Source organism: Carassius auratus, chromosome 3 (assembly GCF_003368295.1).
Source record: "Carassius auratus strain Wakin chromosome 3, ASM336829v1, whole genome shotgun sequence".
Taxonomy (NCBI): domain Eukaryota; kingdom Metazoa; phylum Chordata; class Actinopteri; order Cypriniformes; family Cyprinidae; genus Carassius; species Carassius auratus.
The window spans coordinates 15839356-15861017 of NC_039245.1; the positions used below are offsets into that span (position 1 = coordinate 15839356).

The 21662-nt window shown below is 38.8% G+C and overlaps 1 protein-coding gene across 4 annotated transcripts in view; it reads left to right on the plus strand.

The window, feature by feature from the left end:
* LOC113054625 (microtubule-associated serine/threonine-protein kinase 1-like) overlaps positions 1–21662 on the plus strand; it is a 40889-nt gene that overhangs the window by 14075 nt on the left and 5152 nt on the right. Inside the window, exons 2-23 of one of the 4 annotated variants that reach the window (XM_026220291.1) lie at positions 8262–8293; positions 10321–10397; positions 10530–10605; positions 10684–10753; positions 13577–13737; positions 13843–13918; positions 14319–14528; positions 14642–14743; positions 15436–15568; positions 15654–15721; positions 15859–15935; positions 17554–17762; positions 18198–18336; positions 18714–18846; positions 19196–19361; positions 19454–19555; positions 19629–19751; positions 19835–19944; positions 20032–20186; positions 20284–20516; positions 20621–20833; positions 21415–21644. In XM_026220291.1, coding sequence (XP_026076076.1) covers positions 8262–8293; positions 10321–10397; positions 10530–10605; positions 10684–10753; positions 13577–13737; positions 13843–13918; positions 14319–14528; positions 14642–14743; positions 15436–15568; positions 15654–15721; positions 15859–15935; positions 17554–17762; positions 18198–18336; positions 18714–18846; positions 19196–19361; positions 19454–19555; positions 19629–19751; positions 19835–19944; positions 20032–20186; positions 20284–20516; positions 20621–20833; positions 21415–21644 — 2895 coding nt within the window. Of the gene's footprint in view, positions 1–8261; positions 8294–10320; positions 10398–10529; positions 10606–10683; positions 10754–13576; positions 13738–13842; positions 13919–14318; positions 14529–14641; positions 14744–15156; positions 15352–15435; positions 15569–15653; positions 15722–15858; positions 15936–17553; positions 17763–18197; positions 18337–18713; positions 18847–19195; positions 19362–19453; positions 19556–19628; positions 19752–19834; positions 19945–20031; positions 20187–20283; positions 20517–20620; positions 20834–21414; positions 21645–21662 lie in introns of those variants that run through there. The other 3 variants (XM_026220299.1, XM_026220309.1, XM_026220318.1) reach the window with 3 other exon arrangements.

The window sequence follows — 21662 nt, forward strand, 5'->3', positions numbered from 1 at the left end:
ACTGTTTCATTAAACAACTAGGGGAAAGTGCATAACTGAATACTTGACAACAATGCTGAGCTCTTTGGGAAAGAAGAGAATAAATAAATGAATAAAAAAGGGTATCTTGATGAACAATAGGAAAAATATTTATTGTTGAGAAAATAGAAATATTGGTCACTCCATTTTGTTTAAAGATAATTTTCTAAGGTAAAACGGAATAAAATAATAATGAATAAAAGATTATTCCAAAGATCCAAAATCATGTAATCACATATACTGTCATCACTGGGGATAACAAAATGGAAATGTAGATGGTCATGGATCCAAGATTTACAGAGATCTCCAATCCTCTTCTCAGAGTCGCTCATGAGCAATAACAAAAAAAGTATTTGACTAAACTTTAAATTAGACAAACACGTGACATTTGAGAAATGATAATTGGCTCTCTCAAATGCCCAATACCTAGGCCTAATAATTCTAAACAAATTCATCTATGAGATTTTGGAAAAATGAAGGAAAGAAAGAAAAGAAAAGTTTTTGAGAAAAAAAAAAAAAAAAGGGGGAGTGAAAGTGTGTGAAAAAGTATGAATGATGGTGTTGTATGGCATGAAAGAGAGTGTCTGACGAGACACTGAGGCAATTCAATCAATTTGCCCAAACAGCTGTATACAAATATGAATGTGGGCCCACAGGGCAAATTTATGCCCAGTAAAATAATGACCATGGATGAATTTGGTTAAGTTTCCTGGTCAGTACCTAGGTCCTTGTTGTGGCAGAAAGAAAAACAGTGCCACACATGCGCAGCGTATAACATGGGAAGGCAGAGCAAAGCACGCTTGCTCTGTCCACCCCACATCTAACTTCCTTTTCAGCATATCATGAAGGAGCTGATTGTGTCAAAAGGATGAAATATTATCTTTCTGACTGTTAAAATAAATGCAGTGGGTTGAGTGTTTTCCAGGTCAAAAGGCCTATGCTACTGAGCAACATAGGCCTAGATAAAATATCCAGTGATATAGTGGAACTCAGTTTACAAAATAAAAAGATAACTAAATAAGCAAATTGTTGAGAATAAAATTAAAAGGAATTAAAAAATAGTAAAGACAGCACTGAAATTGTGAAAACTCAAAAAGGGGCCAAGACAGCCCTCAACCCACATTACATTTCCACAGGTCACACCAAGAAGGACGACTGGCAAGATGAACAAATTAGCATGCTTGATAACACTAACAAAAAATTCTTAAGTTTTCCATTTACAGGTGACAGCAGTTCCAGTAAGACCAAGGAATGCTTCGCCCCATCAAAGAGAACCAGTGAGGGTGCAGTAATGATCTCGAAATCCTTGCATGAATCAGAAAAATGGTTACAGAGTGACACCTGAGTTCACATCTCTTACCCTAAAATACCCCAACCAGCTTCAAAAACTCCACACAGCATGAAGTGAGGGATGAAGGGCGTGCTAGTAACGACCCACCCTTGCCAACGAGGGAAAGACCATTGCAACGACTCGCAAAGAGTCTCCCTGGTGAAGATGGAATGAGAGAATGATGGGACTGCTACTGAGATCAAAATACTTGGGTGCAGATATGAGCCAACAAATAGAAAAGAAAAGGTGGAAAGAGAATTTTAAGTAATGGTAGATGAAGAATTTGAAGGTTATGAGAAGGGAAATATGGATGTAGGAAGATTTGAAGGGAAAATAGAGCAATTGGATGCAACAAATAGAATGAAAAGAGCAAAATAGAAAAGCTCAAGATTTGTGAATTGAAGAAGGAAAAGTATGTGTTATGTTTTGGGGAAAATGCTGTATTTATAGAAGGGAGCATTTAATGAAGAACTGATCAAATTGAAAAGGCTAAGAATGGTGATAAAGAAAATGTTGGAAAAGATAATAAAAAGTAAGACTGGTTTGATTTACAGTTAGGAGCATGTGGAGCATAGTTTATAATTAAATAGGGAAAGTTTTTAGGAATGGCATTAATGACAGGATATTTACTATTTTACTGTATACTTCCTATATTGAGGTCACTAGTCAAAGCCACAGTTAAGCAAATTAAATTCAAAGATATCAAAATAATGGGAAATTTATACATAAGGTATCTAAGCTGAAGATCAACTCTTATAATCTTGTGATATTCAATGTGTGATGGGATTTGTATTTGTATCTGTATGTATTTTTATGCCTTTTATACAAAACTGTGATAACCAGGTAAATGCTGAACCATTTGCACATTCATGCTTTTAACAATGTTTACTATTAAAGAGGGGTTAGGGAGACTGGATCTTTTACTCACTCCATGTCAAATTAGGAGAGAGATGTTTGGTCCAGTAATCCCTCAGAGTGGAATTTCATAATCTAGTCACTGGGGATAATACAATGTGACTTATTTAGTCACTAGGTAGTGTAAATAATATGACTGGATTATGGAGTAGCACTCTGGATAAGAATAATCAAATGTGAGACTTATTAAGTCTCAAAGGGGAGAATATGTGGAAGATTTTTATTAGTAAGATTTTAATCAATCCAGAATAATCAATGTGAATCTAGCCATTTTTGTTGCTAGTTGTTTTTCCATTATAATCCTATAGGAAATGGATAGAAAGGAATATGCTTACATGCAGGAATGTACAGGGCTAATGAATAACATATGGTTAGACATACATTAAGGACCTCCCCTCCCTAGGGACTTAGGTAAAGTGTAATCTAAAGGAAAAGTTTTACTATTTGGAAACGCCCTGTATACGGTATATAATGAGATGCAACCTAGCATTTCTACAGAACTTCTTGCAACAAGCTCTCGACTTTGTTTTGCTTAAAATAAAGTCTTTTCTTCTGAGAGAAAAATCCCTGACTGAGTTTGATCCTTGGGAGAACTGGCAAAATACACCACACTTTTATGTCTGGAGTTCATAAGTTGAGGGTGAACCAACTCCAGAGTAAGGTTAGAATAGCCTAATGTTAGCGTAATCTAGTAACAGCGCACATCTTTTTAGGCAAGTACAAGATATGGGCGCCATGTCAATAGAAGTTTTTAGGATGACTGGATTTGTATTAAAATTTATCATAATTTAATAGTGCTGTCAAACTATTAATCGCATCAAAAATAAAAGTTTTTGTTTACTCAATATATATGTGTATGTGTGTGTGTACTATGTATATTTATTATGTATGTATAAAGACACATACAGTATATATTTTGAAAATATTTACATGTCTATATTTGTATTCATGAAATTTATATTATATATAAATATATTTAAAATATATAAACATGACATAAACATGACATTTTCTTAAATATATAAAGTACAGACCAAAAGTTTGGAAACATTACTATTTTTAATTTTTTTGAAAGAAGTTTCTTCTGCTCATCAAGGCTGCATTTATTTGATCAAAAATACAGAAAAAAATTTAATTAGTGATATTACAATTTTAAATAATTGTTTTTACGTTTATTATACTTTAAATTATAATTTATTTCTGTGATGCAAAGCTGAATTTTTAGGGATCATTATCAAATGATCCTTTAGAAATTATTCTAACATGTTGATTCATTATCAAAGTTGGAAACAGTTCTGCTGCTTAATATTTTTTCAGAACATGTGATACTTTTTTAGGATACTCTGATGAATAAAAAGTAAAAAAAAGAAGCAGCAGCTATGTTTTTAAAATATAAATATTTTGTAATAACAATATACACTACTGGTCAGTAATTTGGGGTCAGTAATTTATTTTTCTTTTTTTTAAATAAAATAAATAATTTTATTCAGCAAGGATGTGTTAAATTGATAAAAAGTGATAGTAAAGAAAATATATTATTAGAATATATATTATTAGAATTATTATTTTTTTTAATAAATGCAGCTCTTTTTAACCTTTTCTACATCAAAATTATTAGACGACAGAACTGTTTCCAACACTCATAATAAATCAGAATATTAGAATGATTTCTAAATGATCATGTGATCGACTGATGTTACATGTGACACTGAAGGCTGGAGTAATGATGCTGAAAATTCAGCTTTGCATCACAGGATTTTTTTTTTTTTTTAAGTATATTCAAATAGAATTTCTGTATTTTTGATCAAATAAATGCAGGCTTGGTGAGCAGAAGAAACTTCTTTCAAAAACATTAAAAATAGTAATGTTTTCAAACTTTTGGTCTGTACTGTATATGCATGTGTTTGTATTTTTGTGTACATCTGCATTTAGGCTAGTTTATAGTGAGAGAATTCATGAGAGTGCAGAATTCAGTCAGTGATTGCGCAGTGAACAAAACAGTTTCAGCGATGACTCATCTGAACGCCTCTGATTGGACGCTGCATTCATGAACTCAACAGACTCGTGTGTGATTGGTTAGAATGTGCAAAGCTTTAAAAACGTGTAAAAAGAAATATGATGCAACATTAGTGCAGGGCTCCAGACTAAGCTTTTGCACTGGTGCGCCTAAAAATTTCCGATCGCATCGCATTTACCACTGCAGTTTTACAAGTTAACTTTTTTTAAATCGCTGTCCATATAGGCAATATTGATTTGTAGGGCTGGGTATCGATTCAGGTGTTCCAGATCGATTCGATTTCGATTCACAAGCTCTCAAATTGATTCAATTTCGATTCTCGATTCGATTTCGATTTTCGATTCGATTTTCTATTAGAGCTGTAATCGGGCTTTAAAAGTTAAGCCCAACATGTCCCGAGCCCGACACGTACATTTTGATTGACAGCTTTTTTAAAAGCCCGAACCCATTTACAACCCGACATTATTCAAATGTACGCAGCACACCGCTCTTTTGCCTTTTGTCAGGAATGAGTCATTTATACATGGTTTAACATAATTTATACATGACTAACGTAAAAGGCCACTTGGAAGTTTGAACAAAGAAATAAAATAAGTCCTCTGTAACATCGTAACATCTCAGCACTCTATAAATAGCCCTAGGTATAGGCTCGTTTAGCATATAAATAGGCCAACGCATCAATAAAAACAAGTCTTTCTTAAAAAATGTAATCAAGATAATTTATAAATTAAGATGGGTATTTGGCAATAACGAAATGAATTAAGATAAAGGCTCTGCCGGATTTGCTTCGCCATAGCAGCTGACATAATAAAATAATAATGCCAACATTAGCTTATATAGCCTACTCTGTCTACATTATGCATTTAAGACTCAAATAATATTTAGTTATTATTTGAAAAACATTTACTCACCAAGATTAGGTAAGGCCTAAGTGTTTTTTTGGAGGAAATGATTGAATCCACTGTAGATGGCTTCAGCGCGCTCCTGCGCTCACTGATTGTGCAATCATTATTCACTCATTATTCTCATTATAAACAAGGTCAAAACTTTTCCAAACCTCAGACTTTGCATTAGTTGCTGGTGCTACCAAAACGTAATCGTTAGAAGCAAGCCTCCGTTTCAACTACTCAGCATACATTTTCGCATCTTTGTCGCTCTAATCGAAACACATTACATGACCGCTCGATTGGTTCGATTGGCAATGGGCATCTTCACACTGCCTGAACATGTGCAATTGTGCTTTTGAAGACAACTGACCACGAGCACCTGTCCACGCAGTTGTCTGCTCAGAGCCTCGGTACACACTCTCCGATGGCGATGTTTACATCAAGCCTGCATAGCGGACTTGCAGACGCAGAAATTATAAGAGGCTTTAAGATGCAGTCTGTAAGACGCGAACGGGAGCATGATCTGACGCGCAACATTGCAGAAAATGTGCGTTCACAAAGGTAGCCTATGTTGATCCAAATATGGAAAGCACTTTCGAATTTAATAATATGAGGTTCTCTCCAGAGATGTTTTGCCACATTTCTTCAATTAAGGATGATTGCTGCGTAGTGTATGGTGTTTCCATTTGCTTTAACTTCTTCAAGTCCGTTGCAAAAGTTTTGTGTGTGTGTTCAGCATATGATGGGCCGGATTTGAATTCGTGACGGGCCGCGGGTTGAGAACCACTGCTTTAAACTGAATTAATGAATGACAGGTTCGTTGGTAACATCGCACAAGGCACATAAGAGGGTGACATCTAGTGGAGAAGATTTGTAATTAGATTAACGCTAATCTTACGTTCAATGTCTGGGGAAATAAATATGAAAAAAAAAATCGATTCATGGCCTTTGAGAATCGATTTTGAATCGACCACATTTTAAAAAACGATTAATCGAAAAATCTATTTTTTTACCCAGCCCTATTGATTTGTTGCCTAAATGATTTACTTACAATCTGGTCAACATAATGTTCTTTATTTGAAGCACAATTCTACAAGAAAGGTAACTTACTGAAAAAGTGTTGGGGATTAAAGTGTTTCACTGATCTGAAATTTAAACCTAAAACATCTCAAGATAAATGAAATAAAAAATAAAATTAAAAGCATTTAAAGGGCTTCAAACTGGACATCTTATGGCTAAGTGTCTTATGGACTGTCCTCCATTGCAGTCACATGCCCTTCGGATGGCAAACTCCTGTAGTTTGGTCTTCTTGATCTTTGGCCTTGGCTAAACCAGCTGGCCACACTCTCTAGCAGCAAAATCTTTCCCCCGTCAAATTTATGGTAATTACTTTTGCCAGTGCTTTGCAACAAGCTATTGCGTGTATTGAACGCAGAACTGTTCAGCTGCTCATAATAAATACCGTCGAGCCACTCTTGACTGTCGCAGTAGCATGTCTCGTGTTGTTTTCACCAGCGCGGCAATTGTTTTTCATCACTAGTTGATGGATGTATAAAAAATAAAAGTAAGGAGAAGCCTAAAACATGTGATGGAAAATTGGCCCGAAGCCCGGCCCGAAGGGCATAAGAAAGGTCGGGGCTGAAATGCAGGGCTCTAGTGTCTGTTGTTGAAGCACAGGGAGACTTTCAGAGTCGCTGAGACTTTTCTTCCCTTCAAACGTCTGGTCACACCGGGGCGACCTCAGACTTTTTTTTTAGTCGCACCATTGAGAGATTAGGTCACTCTCTAGAGCCCTGACTGTGCAGCTGCATTTTGTCCAAAGCCCCCTTGATTTCTGACCCGTGACCATGCACTCGCTCCACTTATGCTTGAGTTTCATTTCATTTAAGCTTCAGCCTTATATGGGTATGAGAGAATTATTACAACTATCTCAAAATATCTGAGCAGTGTTGTTTTAGCATCATTTGACATACTGTCAGAGTATTTTAAAGTTTTATTTTAGATATTTTTTATGTTTTTAATTTTACTTAACTACACACTGGATACACATACACACTTCACAAGATCTCACAGCTGGATTCGACTGAAAAATGTCAAATATCGACCTATATATATATATATATATATATATATATATATATATATATATACATACATATATATATATATATATATATATATATATATATATATATATATATATATATATATATATATATATATATATATCGTCCTTGCCGATATATCGGTCGACCACTACTGCCAGTCAGTGAATAACATGCATAAAATGCCTTCTATAATAAATATAATTAAGCTAAAGCAACTTTTTAAGTCATTAAAGTTTTTGCTGACTTTGGATTGGATGAGATGGCTTTAGAGGGCAGGGCTTGGAGTGTGATTGATTGGAATGAATGTCTCATTTCTTTATGATAATATTCACTGTGACATACAATAAGGTCGTGCACGGCCTGTTCCTCTGTGTGTGAATGAATATCTGCTGAGAGTGTCAGCGAGATGAATGAGAGAAGATTGTGTGTTCAATCACAGACATACAGAGAGAACGGTAGCAGTATCTCTCTCACACAATCCCAACAGACGGATGTGTTTGTGTCGTGCTCAGTGCTGCAAGGATGTGCCAAACTGTTTCAAACACAAACTCAGTGACATTCACACACTTTAAGTGAATATGAGATAGTCTCTGGTTTATTTTTCTCATTGGTTTATTATTTTAAAATCATTCATTCCTTTTATGTTTGTGCCTCTTTCTTTACTATAAATCAGACATGGGGACTTGTGACTTGGTGACTTGGACTCAGATTCTGCAGGTAAAATAACAATATTAAGGTGACTTGACTTGACTTGACTTGCCCAAGAAAAAAATACTTGGGACTTACTTGAGACTTGAAGGTTAAGACTTGAGACTTACTTGAGACTTGCACATGTGTGACTTGGTCCCATCTCTGCTATAAATGATGCTTACTGTGATATTTTTTGTATCTGATTTAATGGTCTGACTGAGTTTTTCCTGTCTGATCTCATTCTCTTTGCTCTCTCTCTCTCTCTCTGTGTGTTTGTGTCTCTGTCTTCGGCCCAGAAGGATCTTCCTCTGCCTCGTAAGAACAGCAGGTCAGTCTGTTTTCAGTAATAATAAAAGATAAATGAATGCTTCCTTGGCATCTTTTTATTCAGATTAGATGGATGTAGTGTGGCTCAGGGTTTGATACATAAAACAATTAGTAGGTTTATCCTGACAGTAAGTGTAGAAACTATGGTATTTTAGAGGTTACCAATGGTGAATTTTAAACAGTTCACATTTATTTTATTCCAAGTTATGAAAAATGTTACTTAAGTACTTCAAGTTAAATCAAAGAAAATGAGAAATGTTGCTTTGGCAGCTAGCTAAAATAAATATCTTTACTTTTACATTTTTTATTTTATTTCAGTTAATGTTTATTATATTCCTAGTATTGTAGGTTGAATGTCTCTCTCTCTCTCTCTCTCTCTCTCTCTCTGTCCATTTCTCTAAAAGCTTTATTTTTCACTCTCATGCACTTTTTTTTTTTCCATGATTCTCAGTTATATTACCTTGACCTCTGGGGAAAAGCATATTGCACCACCATCTTGAAACAGACACACGCACGCACGCACGCACGCACGCACACACACGGTCACATTCACTTATACACACTCGCACACAAAGACTGATACTCACACACGCACTCATAGACACACACACACTCTCATACACACACACTGATAGACACACACAGACACACACACAGCGGTTTCTCTGTTCTCGGCTCCGGTGTGATTTTGTCTGAACATAGGCTGTGTCCAAATTCAGGGTCTACATCCTTCGGAGGACTCATTTGAAGGATGTTACGTCACAGCTCCACGACGAAGGCTGTCCAAATTCGTAGGATCCTTCAAATGCGGCCCACAAATGCGTCCTCCTTTTCCCCAAATTGGATGGGTGTGGTTTTTTAAAAACTGGCTTTTCAAAAATATATATTTTCAGTGGTTTTCTAGTTAGGCATTTTGTTTTAGCGTTAAGCATTTTTTTTTTACATTTGTACGTGTATATGTAAAAAAACCCCAAAAGTTTACTTTCGTAAACTAGCTTCTTCCTTACTGCCTGTGTGAATATCCCCTTACACACAGCTTATTTGTTAGTGATTGAAGCTGTTTTTAACGCTTCTAAGGACGAAAGAGCAGACAGAAGTGTTTATAAAGCTCCGGGGAGAGAACGAGGAGCTCTTCACCCGCGTCTTGCTTGGCGCTGTCACGGTTGCTAGGCGACAGGATATGAGCAACGGGTAAGGGAGGGAACTGAAAGAAGGGTAGGCTGTCCAAATTCACAAACACCGACTTCAGGTTTTTGCGGTCGTCGGAGGACCCATCCTCCTTCAACCGGGTAGGAAGGATCCTAAGGAGGATGCAGACCCTGAATTTGGACACAGCTATAGTTTGTTCTCATCAAGACATCTGGAAAACAATTAATTCTCAAAATAAAATATTCATTTTAATCATTAAAGTTAGGGATGAACTAAAATGGTCGGTTGGTTTTACTTATTGTTTCGTGAGGTGAAGCTTTTTTTATTTTTATTACAGCTTTATTTTATGTTTCATTTATTTATTTATTTTTAACATTGAGTTATTTTTATTTGTATTTATTTATTCTAAGTTTATTTCATTCAGTTTGTTTTTCTATTTATTCATTTATTTATAAATGTTTTTTTTAAGTTTCATATACTCTTTTTTTATGTTTTTCATTTTTTATTTTCTAACTGTTTTATTTATTTTTGAGTGTCTTTCATTGTATTTACTTGGTGAATTAAATTTTTATGTAAAATTATTCTTTTTTTTAAGTTTAAGTTTAAAGTTTATTTTCCTGTTTTTAAATGTATTCTTTTTTAATTTTCATAAATGTTATTGTGTTTTATTTATTTCATTTTTAAAATTATTTAAATTCCATAATTTATTTATTAAAATAAAATGTATAAAATGTTATACGTTTTTTTTAACGATGGTGTATTGATAGTGATTGATCTGTAGCTGTTTCTTAATTTCCTCTGATTGTCTCACATTTGATACTCATTTTATTAATTGAATGAATCCATTGAATTCTCTGTGTTTGTCTGCTGTTGCCGTAGTAACAGGAAGAGTTTGATTCTGACCTCCACCTCCCCGACTCTGCCCCGCCCACATTCCCCGTTACCAGGGTACATCGGTGAGTGACGACGCCCCCTACTGGGAAACAGATGCTGATGTATATTCTGCTTACAGACCAACTAATACACTTTTCTTACATGACTGATTCTTGTTCTTAACTGAGCTTCATTTGTTGTTCCTGTCCACACAGGAAGTACTCCTCTAGACAGCCCTCGAAACTTCTCGCCCAGCGCTCCGGCACATTTCTCTTTCGCCTTCTCAAGACGGTAAAACACACAGACACACGTGGGAATAAAAGCGTAGGATAAACACTGCTGCAGCTTCTGTAAACCTTGTCTCTGTAGGGATGGACGTCGATGGTCGCTGGCATCTTTTCCATCCTCTGGTTATGGAACGAACACTCCCAGCTCAACGGTACTTGAGTTTCTCATCTGAACACAAGCGCAGATTGTTTTGTGATTTAAGTATTTTAAATTATTAATCAAAATGCAATTTATATATATATATTAGTGGTGGGCATAGATTAATTTTTTTAATCTAGATTTATCTAGGGATGGGTATCGTTAAGGTTTTAATGGTATTACTACACTTACCGATACTGCTTAACGGTCCGGTACTTTAACGGTATTCTTATCGGTACTTTGTGTTGTGTTAGGCAGTCAAAACTTTGCATTTCTCTGTCTGCACATAATCCACTTTTGACAGATTGCTTGTGTTTCAGCCCTTACATGCAAACATTTTTTTGCACTTTTGACAACCACTGCATCTTATGACAACCACTCTAGTGAAGTATAACCACACTTTGGAACGTTTTGCTGTCTCCGCCATCGTCACTCTTTGTATTAAGCAGGAGTTTTTGTACTGTAAGGGGCCGTTTGCATATCGCGTCTAAAAATGACCTGCTCTCTCCATGAAGACGCGGAAATTTCAGCAAAGGATAAATGGATTTGCAGCACTAAAAACTGCTTGCAGTAGCACTGCTACTAAATTAATTTAAAAATCCACATACAGCTATCAGCGGTTCCTTCATCTTGGCTGAGCTTCAACGTTGTTACGGAAAAGGTGAGGAAGTTACATGACCTGCGGTGCGCTTGCGGCATTCTGAAAAGTTGAGATGTTTTTAACTCGATGCGGTGCGGACACGCCTGGAAAAAAATGAGCTCGTCCGACCGCGTGCACGTCGCTTCCATTATGAGCGTGCATACCACGCACCTGCATTTGAAATAACAAACTTGAGCGCGCAAAAGACGAGATATGTGAACAGCCCATTCGCGCGTGTGTGCGCCGTGCTCGTTCTTGTTGTGTGTGGGTGTGACTGACAGACAGCCTCCGCTGCGCGCATGAGAAATCTCTTAGATCTCACAGACAAACGTCTTAATAATATCGCAAATTAGAAATGTTTGGTAAGATAAAATGTGCACGATAACATCATTAAGCAAATCTCTTCGCCATCGTCACTCTTTATTACTAAGCAGGAGTTTTCATACTGTTATGTCTGTGCGTGTGCCGTGCTCGTTCTTGTTGTGTGTGGGTGTGACAAACAGACAGCCTCCGCGGAGCGCATGACAGATCTCGCAGATCTCACAGACAAACGTCTTAATATGATCGCACATTAGAAATGTTTGGTGAGATAAAATGTGCACAATAACATTATTAAGCAAAAAAATACATAGTACATTAATTTTTCCCCCTCCAGTACCAAAAGCAGAACCGGTACCGTCAGATCTTACTGATACTACGGTCTTTCATAATTTAGCCCCGGGGCCAGTTTAATACCGGGTTTCGGTACCCATCCCTATATTTATCTCACTGTGATCTCGAAATTAATCTAGATTAAAATGACTCATTCGAATTCTGCCGAAGGCATTCAGAATATGTGTTATCCAAATAAAATTGACAAACAGTAAGTCTTTGAGAAGGGGTTTATCAAGCTAGGTGGTGCATTAGAAAAGGGGCTCATCTCCTGTTTCCAAAATGCATCACAAAGTGCTTGAAAAAGCTGTAAAACTAATTCCACATTGCACAAGGTGCAAACAACCGTACACCTGTTTCACACCAATGTTTACGTTTTTTTAAAGTTTGTAGGTGTCAAGGTACAGAAACCAAATAATTAAATGTAAAATAGCACTGGATAGTCTGAAATGAAAGATACAATCAAACCTACATGTATTCAGACACCTTCAACATTTCTTACATTATTACAGTTTTGCTATATATATCAAAAATTATACCTGGTGTCTGAATAATTTTTGGTTTGACTGTTAAAACTACAAAGTAATTCAGTCAAGAGCAGTGAGTGATTTTCTTTAATTTTCTTGTATTAACATTACAGCACCCAGTAGCTAAATTAGGCGCGGTCCCTTTAAGAGACCATGAACGCATCCAATATAATACACATCCCATTTTTTTCCTCAACTGTTTACTTTCACTTGAGAAATAACTGACAGTTTTTCTAGCATAATTTCCAAGGTGGATATTTTGACATATTTTGTATGTATTTGTCGGCACAAGAGCAAAAATAAGCAAATTCGATGTTCAAGTGTTTTGAGACGCCTTTCTCTTCGCAGAAGAGAGCTCGGTTCAGTGTCGCTGTGATACGCATCTTTCTCTCTCGCTCTCTCTCTCTCTCTCTCTCGTGCGCACCGAACACCAGTAACCAGCTACTCCATTCAGCTTTTCCGTGTCTTGTTTGGATGCTTTAATGTTTAAATCGACAAGCGGTAAGGCGTAAAAACATGTGAAAAAGATAAGCTTTTCGTGGCGATGCGCATCAGTGGCCCGTCAACTGTCCTGAGCATCTTTTTAGGCTGGCCTCAGCGAGTCGGTTACAGGAAATCTCAAGGTGAAAGTCATCATAGCTTGCCAAGTCCCAGCTCCCAACCCAACTTTGAGAATAGATTAACGGCGATATTTTTTTTATCGCCCGATAAGAGTCTCGCGTTAACGCAGCACGTTAACGCCGATAACGGCCCACCACTAATAAATATATATATATATAACAGAATATAATTTTTCATGGTATCTTCTTCAGATTTGAAATAATAGAAGGCATTTCAGTGTCTATAACTTTTAATATTTTTGAGCATTATCAACTCTTCTTTCCAAAGCCACCAAAATGATGTGTGTCACACATTGAATAAGGAATTGTTGCGATTTTAAGTTAGGTAGGGCATTTTCAGCTCTGAATCCCATAATTTCTCAGTTTATTGAGATGTGAGTCTGTGTGTTCATCTGCAGTCCTCCAACTCGTCTCAGGAGCGTCTGCACCAGCTGCCGTCTCAACCCACCATGGATGAGCTGCACTTCCTGTCCAAACACTTCGACAGCAGAGAGAGCATCACTGATGAGGACGGGGGGCGCTGTTCACCCCACATTAGACCCCGCTCACGCAGCCTGAGGTCTGCCAACACACACACACACACACACACACTAATGCTAAAGAATGTGTGTGTTGCAGTAGTCGTGTTTATCTCTCTCTCTCTCTTTCTCTGTCATCTGTTCAGTCCGGGTCGCTCTCAATGCTGCTACGACAATGAGATCATCATGATGAATCATGTTTACAGGGAGCGTTTCCCTAAGGTAACACACACACACCTCAGCATCCGTCTACCTGTTTCTCACACTTATCCACCTTCACAAGTGTCTTCTCTGAAGCTCTGTGAACACACAAACATGTTGAACAGAAGCTAGAATTATATTCATAGAAGCATGTATTAATATTGCAATTTCTAAATGTTATAATTTCTATAATTGTCTTTGGCAACACTTTACAATGAGGTTTCGTTTATTAACATTGCTGTAGTTAGTTATTTATTAATCCTAGATAATGCTAAATTATCTATTATTTAAATTTAAATGCATAATTATAAACATAATTCTAATAGATATTTAAATGATCTATTATAGTTATGCTATTATTCCTAGACTATGTATCTTTAGGTTTATCTTCAGAAATAGTCTCTGTGTTTGTTCCTGTCAGGCCACGGCGCAGATGGAGGGACGGTTGTGTGATTTCATCCACTCGTATTGTCCTGAGAGCGTTCTGCCGCTGGCCGACGGAGTCCTGAGCTTCATTCACCACCAGATCATCGAACTGTCCAGAGACTGCCTGGCCAAATCTAAGGAGGATCTCATCACGTCCGTCTACTTCTTCGAACTGCAGGAGAACCTGGAGAAACTTCTGGATGATGTGAGTTCACCACATCACAACAGAGATCTCACCAAACCTGCCATCTCTTGACTGTAATGTGCAGAAATAATAACATATTGTTTCGCTTGTTTCTCTCTGTCTGTGTCTCTCAGGCTTATAAGCGGTCAGAGAGTTCAGAGTTGACCTTCATCACCGAGCTGGTGAAGAAACTCCTCTTCATCATGTCTCGACCTGCTCGACTTTTGGAGTGTTTGGTGAGAAAATGCTTCCTTTTGCTTGTTCTTTCATCCATTCATCAGATAACATGATGCTGCAAACCCCGCTGGACACCAACAACACAAGGCTGACGCTTTCCAAACCTTCAGAAAAGTACTTTAAACTGGAAGCACTGCAAAACACACAAAAGAGCAAGAGCAAGTTGAACCTGTGGCTGCATTAGCATTTAGATTGGGAGCTGTGAGAGTGTTGCTGTTATCATTCACCTTCTGTGATTCACTTCCTGGTAAAACTCATTTGGAAATGATTCTGTGCCTTTCCTGGATTAAACAACATGAACCGTTCATTATTCCGTTAAACAGAGATGACCCCAAAATGAGCTTCTTGTAGAACCCTGGAGAATGTGTTCTTGTACTCCAGAAAATTACAAAATGTTCAGTTTAATTCAGCTTTAGTTTTGGACTGTCTCAGAAACTGAACCCTAGAGCTTATCCTCAACCAAACAATAATGCCACCTGCACCTTAAACCCAACTGAACTTGCACGGCATTTATGACTTATTTCAGAGTGAAGGAGCTTGTAGCAACATAGAGAAAACTATTCCTAACACTTCAGAGACCCTGAAATCAGTCCCAAACTCCTCAGCAGTTGGATAGCAACATTCTAAAAACAAAAAAATGCCTTGGCGTGAATAGCAACCCTAACAGATTTCGCTCTGACCCGCTGTGCAGGAGTTTAACCCTGAAGAGTTCTATCATCTGCTGGAGGCGGCTGAAGATCACGCTAAAGAAGGACACCTGATGAAGACCGACATCCCACGATACATCATCAGTCAGCTGGGTCTGACCAGAGACCCTCTGGAGGGTGAGTGACCACAGTCACACAACAATCACACAACACTGATCCCAGTACTGCTGATCACTGAGCGACTGTCACGTCTGTGTTTCAGAGATGGTCAGTCGAGAGCATTACGACTGCGAGGGGCCCGTCACGCCGGAGACAGATGACTCTGCAGAGGTTTGAACACACACACACACACACACACACACACACACACACAGCCCCAGGAAATCTGAAAAGGATTATTAAAGCGTCTGTTAGAAGATGATAATGCCATCCTGTGTGAGAGCTGAGTGGATTTTTCTCTTTTCCAGGGAAAAATTAAACCCATGAAGCCACCTGGAGAGGCAGATTTCCAGACTATAAAACTGATCAGCAATGGAGCCTATGGGTAAACCACACACACACACACACACACACAAAAAGTTGGGACACTTTGTACAAATTGTGAATAAAAATAGAATGCAATGATGTGGAAGTTTCAAATTTCAATAGTTTATTCAGAATACAACATAAATGACATATCAAATGTTTAAACTGAGAAAATGTATCATTCTAAGGAAAAAAAAGATGATTTTAAATTTCATGGCATCGACACATCTAAAAAAAAGTTGGGGCAAGGCCATGTTTACCACTGTGTGGCATCCCCTCTTCTTTTAATAACAGTCTGCAAACGTCTGGGGACTGAGGAGACAAGTTGCTCAAGTTTAGGAATAGGAATGTTGTCCTGTTCTTGTCTAATACAGGCCTTTAGTTGCTCAACTGTCTAAGGTCTTCTTTGTCGCATCTTCCTCTTTGTTATGCACCAAATGTTTTCTATGGGTGAAAGATCTGGACTGCAGGCTGGCCATTTCAGTACCCAGATCCTTCTTCTACTCAGCCATGATGTTGTAATTGATGCAGTATGTGGTCTGGCATTGTCATGTTGGAAGATGCAAGGTCTTCCCTGAAAGAGACAATGTCTTGATGGGAGCATATGTTGTTCTAGAACTTGGATATACCTTTCAGCATTGATGGTGCCTTTCCAGATGTGTAAGCTGCCCATGCCTCACACACACATGCAACCCCATACCATCAGAGATGCAGGCTTCTGAACTGAGTGCTGTTAACAACTTGGGTTGTCCTTGTCCTCTTTAGGCCGGATGACATGGCGTCCCAGTTTTACAAAAAGAACTTCAAGTTTTGATTCGTCTGACCACATAACAGTTTTCCACTTTGCCACAGTCCACAGTCCACAGTCCGATCATGTTTAGATATGACTACTTTTTTGACCTATAGAGTTTTAGCTGGCAATGGCCAGTTCACCAACAATGTTTTCTGGAAGTATTCCTGAGCCCATGTCGTGATTTCTATTACAGTAGCATTCCTGTATGTGATGCAGTGTCGTCTAAGGGGGGCGAAGATCACGGGCATCCAGTATGGTTTTCCATCTTTGACCCTTACGACCCTTATTTTTCACCACAGCATTAGAAGAATTGGTGATCCTCTGCCCATCTTGACTTCTGAGAGACACTGGCACTCTGAGAGGCTCTTTTTATACCCAATCATGTTCCCAATTGACCTAATAAGTTGCAAATTGGTCCTCCAGCTGTTCCTTATATGTACATTTAACTTTATCGGCCTCTTATTGCTACCTGTCCCAACTTTTTTGGAATGTGTAGCTCTCATGAAATCCAAAATGAGCCAATATTTGGCATGACATTTCAAAATGTCTCACTTTCAACATTTGATGTGTTTTCTGTATTCTATTGTGAATAAAATAAAAGTTTATGAGATTTGTAAATTATTCCATTCCTTTTTTACTCACAATTTGTAAAGTGTCCCAACTTTTTTGGAATCAGGTTTGTAGATGAGGATAGAAAGTTTAATGGAACAGCATTTATTTGTAACTGAAAGCTATTGTAACATTATAAATGTCTTTACCGTCACTGTGGTTACAAACGCATCTACTAAATAACCAAACACACAGAGAAGTTGACACACACTGACAGAAGCCGCTGTGTTTTTAGCGCGGTATATCTGGTCCGCCATCTGGAGACGCGGGAGCGCTTCGCTATGAAGAAAATCAACAAACAGAACCTGATTCTGAGAAACCAGATCCAGCAGGCATTTGTGGAGCGAGACATCCTGACCTTCGCTGAGAACCCGTTCGTGGTCAGCATGTTCTGCTCCTTCGAGACTAGACGACACCTGTGCATGGTCATGGAGTACGTGGAGGGTGAGACATACACACACACAGTTTTATTGCGCTTTTAAAGCTTTATTGACTTTGAGGTCTCGGATATTTCTCTAGGTCCGAGAGTCTAGGTCAGAAATGGGTGACTTCGGTCCTGGAGGCAGATGTGTTTGATTAGGGTTGGAGCTAAACTCTACGGGACAGTGGCCCTCCAGGACCGGAGTTGCTCAACCCTGGTACAGGGCTGTAAAATGAATGTGGAAAGCAGCTCCGATTATTTAAAGCGAAAAGTTTGAGTTTGTGTAGGGGATCTCAAGCAAATCTGAGCACAGTTTGAGATCTCTTCTGAAACATTTGAGGAGACGTGTGCAAGTACTTGAGTCTGTTTCTCAGGAGAAACATCTGAGAAGCAGGAGATTTCAAATGAGGTTGTCATATGAGAAACAAAAGACAACTCGTCTGTGTGTTTTGTTTCAGGAGGTGACTGTGCGGCACTGCTGAAGAATATTGGAGCGTTACCTGTGGAAATGGCACGCATGTACTTTGCCGAAACCGTGCTGGCTCTCGAATACATCCACCACTATGGAATCGTGCACCGAGATCTCAAACCTGACAAGTAATCCACCAATAACATTTAAAATATTTCTGAATTATATTTCATGATGATAGCAGAAAGCATGTCATTTACTAAATGACCATGTGCATTCAATCAAATGATTGCTGGGATTCATTTGCCATCTTTTGTGCAATGACATTAGATTAGATTCAACTTTATTTTCATTGCACATGTAAGTTACAAGGCAATGAAATGCAGTGTACAAGGCAACACAATCCAGCACTTCCTGTGTGAGATTAATGATATGGTTTAATTTGGACAGATTGTGTTTTATAATTAAACAAATGTCAGAAGTGCCACTCAGCTTGAGTGTGTTACTGTAAAGCCTGTCTCACATCATCTTTTTCTGTCTGTATCTCTCTCTCTCTCTCCGTCAGTCTGCTGATCACGTCATTGGGTCACATTAAACTCACTGATTTCGGTTTGTCTAAAATGGGTCTCATGAGTCTCACCACAAACCTGTACGAGGGACACATCGAGAAGGACACCAGGGAGTTCCTGGATAAACAGGTACCAGATAGTACATAGCCATGGCCTAAAAGCCACAAAAAAGACAGTTTTAATTTCATTGTGTGCCTATTTAATTTAGTTATTTCTATCATAACAAATGTAATTAACACATTCAAGCATATGATCAAGTGTTCCTGATGAAGTGTTGATGAAGCAACACCATAGCAACTGCAAAGCAACATTCTAAAAAATGATTCCAAACACCTGGAACGACATTGCAACATTCTAAGAACTTTTCCAATCACCTCAGCAACTGCAGTGCAATGCACCGGAAACCACAAACCCGAGGTGATGATCAAGTGTCACAGATGGAGTCATGTTAAGGGCCTGACTGTCGTTCTTTGACCAGGTTTGCGGCACCCCAGAGTACATCGCCCCGGAGGTGATCCTGCGGCAGGGCTATGGCAAGCCCGTGGACTGGTGGGCCATGGGCATCATCCTCTACCAGTTTCTGGTGGGCTGCGTGCCATTCTTCGGCGACACAACAGAGGAGTTATTTGGTCAGGTGATCACAGGTAAAGACACACCTACATGAGAAAAAAAACATCAGATATTTTTACTTCTCATGAATCCAAATAAAAAAGTTGTCAAATATGCATGTGTGTAGAAGACATCGTGTGGCCCAGTGATGATGACGCCCTGCCCGCTGATGCACAGCACCTGATCTCATCTCTCCTGCAGACCAACCCGCTGCTCAGACTGGGCACAGGTGACGTCACACGTTGTTTTAGTAGAGCCAAACATTCTGCACGCGCTGACTGAAGTCATGTGTTTGTGCGCAGGTGGAGCGTTCGAGGTGAAGCAGCATTCGTTCTTCTGGGATCTGGACTGGAGCAGTTTGCTCCGACAGAAAGCAGAGTTCATCCCTCATCTGGAGTCGGAGGAGGACACCAGCTACTTTGACAGTGAGTGATTGACAGATAGTGTGTGTTTGTGCTGTTGTCTGTTAAGTGTGCATTAGTGAGTAACTCATCAGTTTTGTTTTTAGCACGATCAGAGCGATATCATCACATTCAGTCGTATGATGAGGACGACACCATTGTCAATGAGCCAGCAGAGATTCACTGCTTCTCCTCTTGTTCGCCACACTTCTGCAAGGTTAGACCTCTCGGTCTCATGAAAATGATTCTGCCGTTTACACAACACAGAGGATTATGGGTAATGTCTAGTGCATCTGAATCACAGGTGTACAGCAGCATGGAGCATCTGTCCCAGCTGGAGCACAAACCTGTGGTGACCCGCCGAGAGCCCAAAGCTCACGGAGAAGATCGCAGTAAGAGAGAAAGTCTAGGCAGCCTGACACTCCAAGGAAGGACTGGGAGAACCGGATCCCCTGAGATGTAAGAAAGACCGAAGGCAACAATATAATCTCTAATTCTGATTATAGAGACTCATAATCTTCAGTAAACCCTTCTGTTTGTCTGGCTGTCTCTGTAGGAAGCGTTTGTCTTGTTCAGAGTCGTCCTTCACTGAATCAGACTCCAGTCCTCCCAGCGCTCGCCAGAGTTTCTCAGCACTGATGGACACACACCGCTTCGCTTCTCAGCTCGAGGGAGACGGGGATGTGCACACGTGCCAAACACCCATCAAAACCAGGGGCTTGGCCCTAGAGGGAGCCAGCTCTGGACTGGTGGAGTCCAGCTCTACGGCATCAGTGGGACATCCTGGAGGTGATTTTCGTTTAGTAATACGTTCTACTGTTGTGCTACCGGCTGTTTAATCACTGAGTTTTGTCTCATATTCATATGAATTTTTGTTTCTTCCTGTGTATCAGATAAACTCCTGCGGCCTGCCGATGCCTCCGCTGCCACAGCTCCTCTGCTCATACCAGACTCATTTGGGCCTCGCATCGGAAGTGACCTCATCTTACGAAGAGCGCGGCATCATCAGATACCGACCGACAGTGAGAAACGTACCGCAACTCACTCAGGAACCAAAGTCATGAAGTCGACCTCTGCCACGACCCTGACTGTCATCATACCTGGAGGTGAGGCCACAGACAACTATTTCATTATTATTATTGTTAACGACCAAAAATAAAAATACAAAATGAAATGCAAATCGTAACACTACTTTTCATACACTATAGTGTACAAACATTATGAATGTCAACTACCAATACAATATAAATAAAATATTTTGATTGTAAAAAATAAACATTTTCTTTTTTGGTATTTATGTACACATTCTATAAAATCGTAATTTAAATTTTGTTTAATGTATAAAACATTTTTTATATTGAGCCTTTTTGTGGGTCTCATTTATGAAACATGCAGATTTATGTGTAAATCGTTTGTAACACTATTCTTATGTAAACCGTTCCATGCACAAATTTTGTAAAATAAATAAATAAAAATATTTGCATTAATTTTTTTTCCCTGCTTTTGTTTAATTACGTTTTTTTTTTTTTTTTTTTGATTAAAATGTCAACCACCTACAAAATCGCATAAAAAGTACTCTCAACGTTACACCTTTGTACATTAACTAAATAATTATTTGTAGTCAAGCATTTCAATATACATAGCATTGACTTGAGCTTTTGTAAAATTATGATGTTTGGTTTCATAGTTGAGCAGCATGGTACATCAACACAAGCCAGTCCCTTATCTCCTCGCTCCATCTACTCCAATCCCTCATCTCGTGAGTCGTCTCCGACTCGTGACTACTCACCTACAGTCAATGTCCTGCGCTCACCAATCACCATCCATCGCTCTGGAAAGAAGTACGGCTTCACCTTGCGTGCCATCAGAGTCTACATGGGCGACAGTAACATCTACAGTGTACATCACATGGTCTGGGTACGGACACATTCTGGA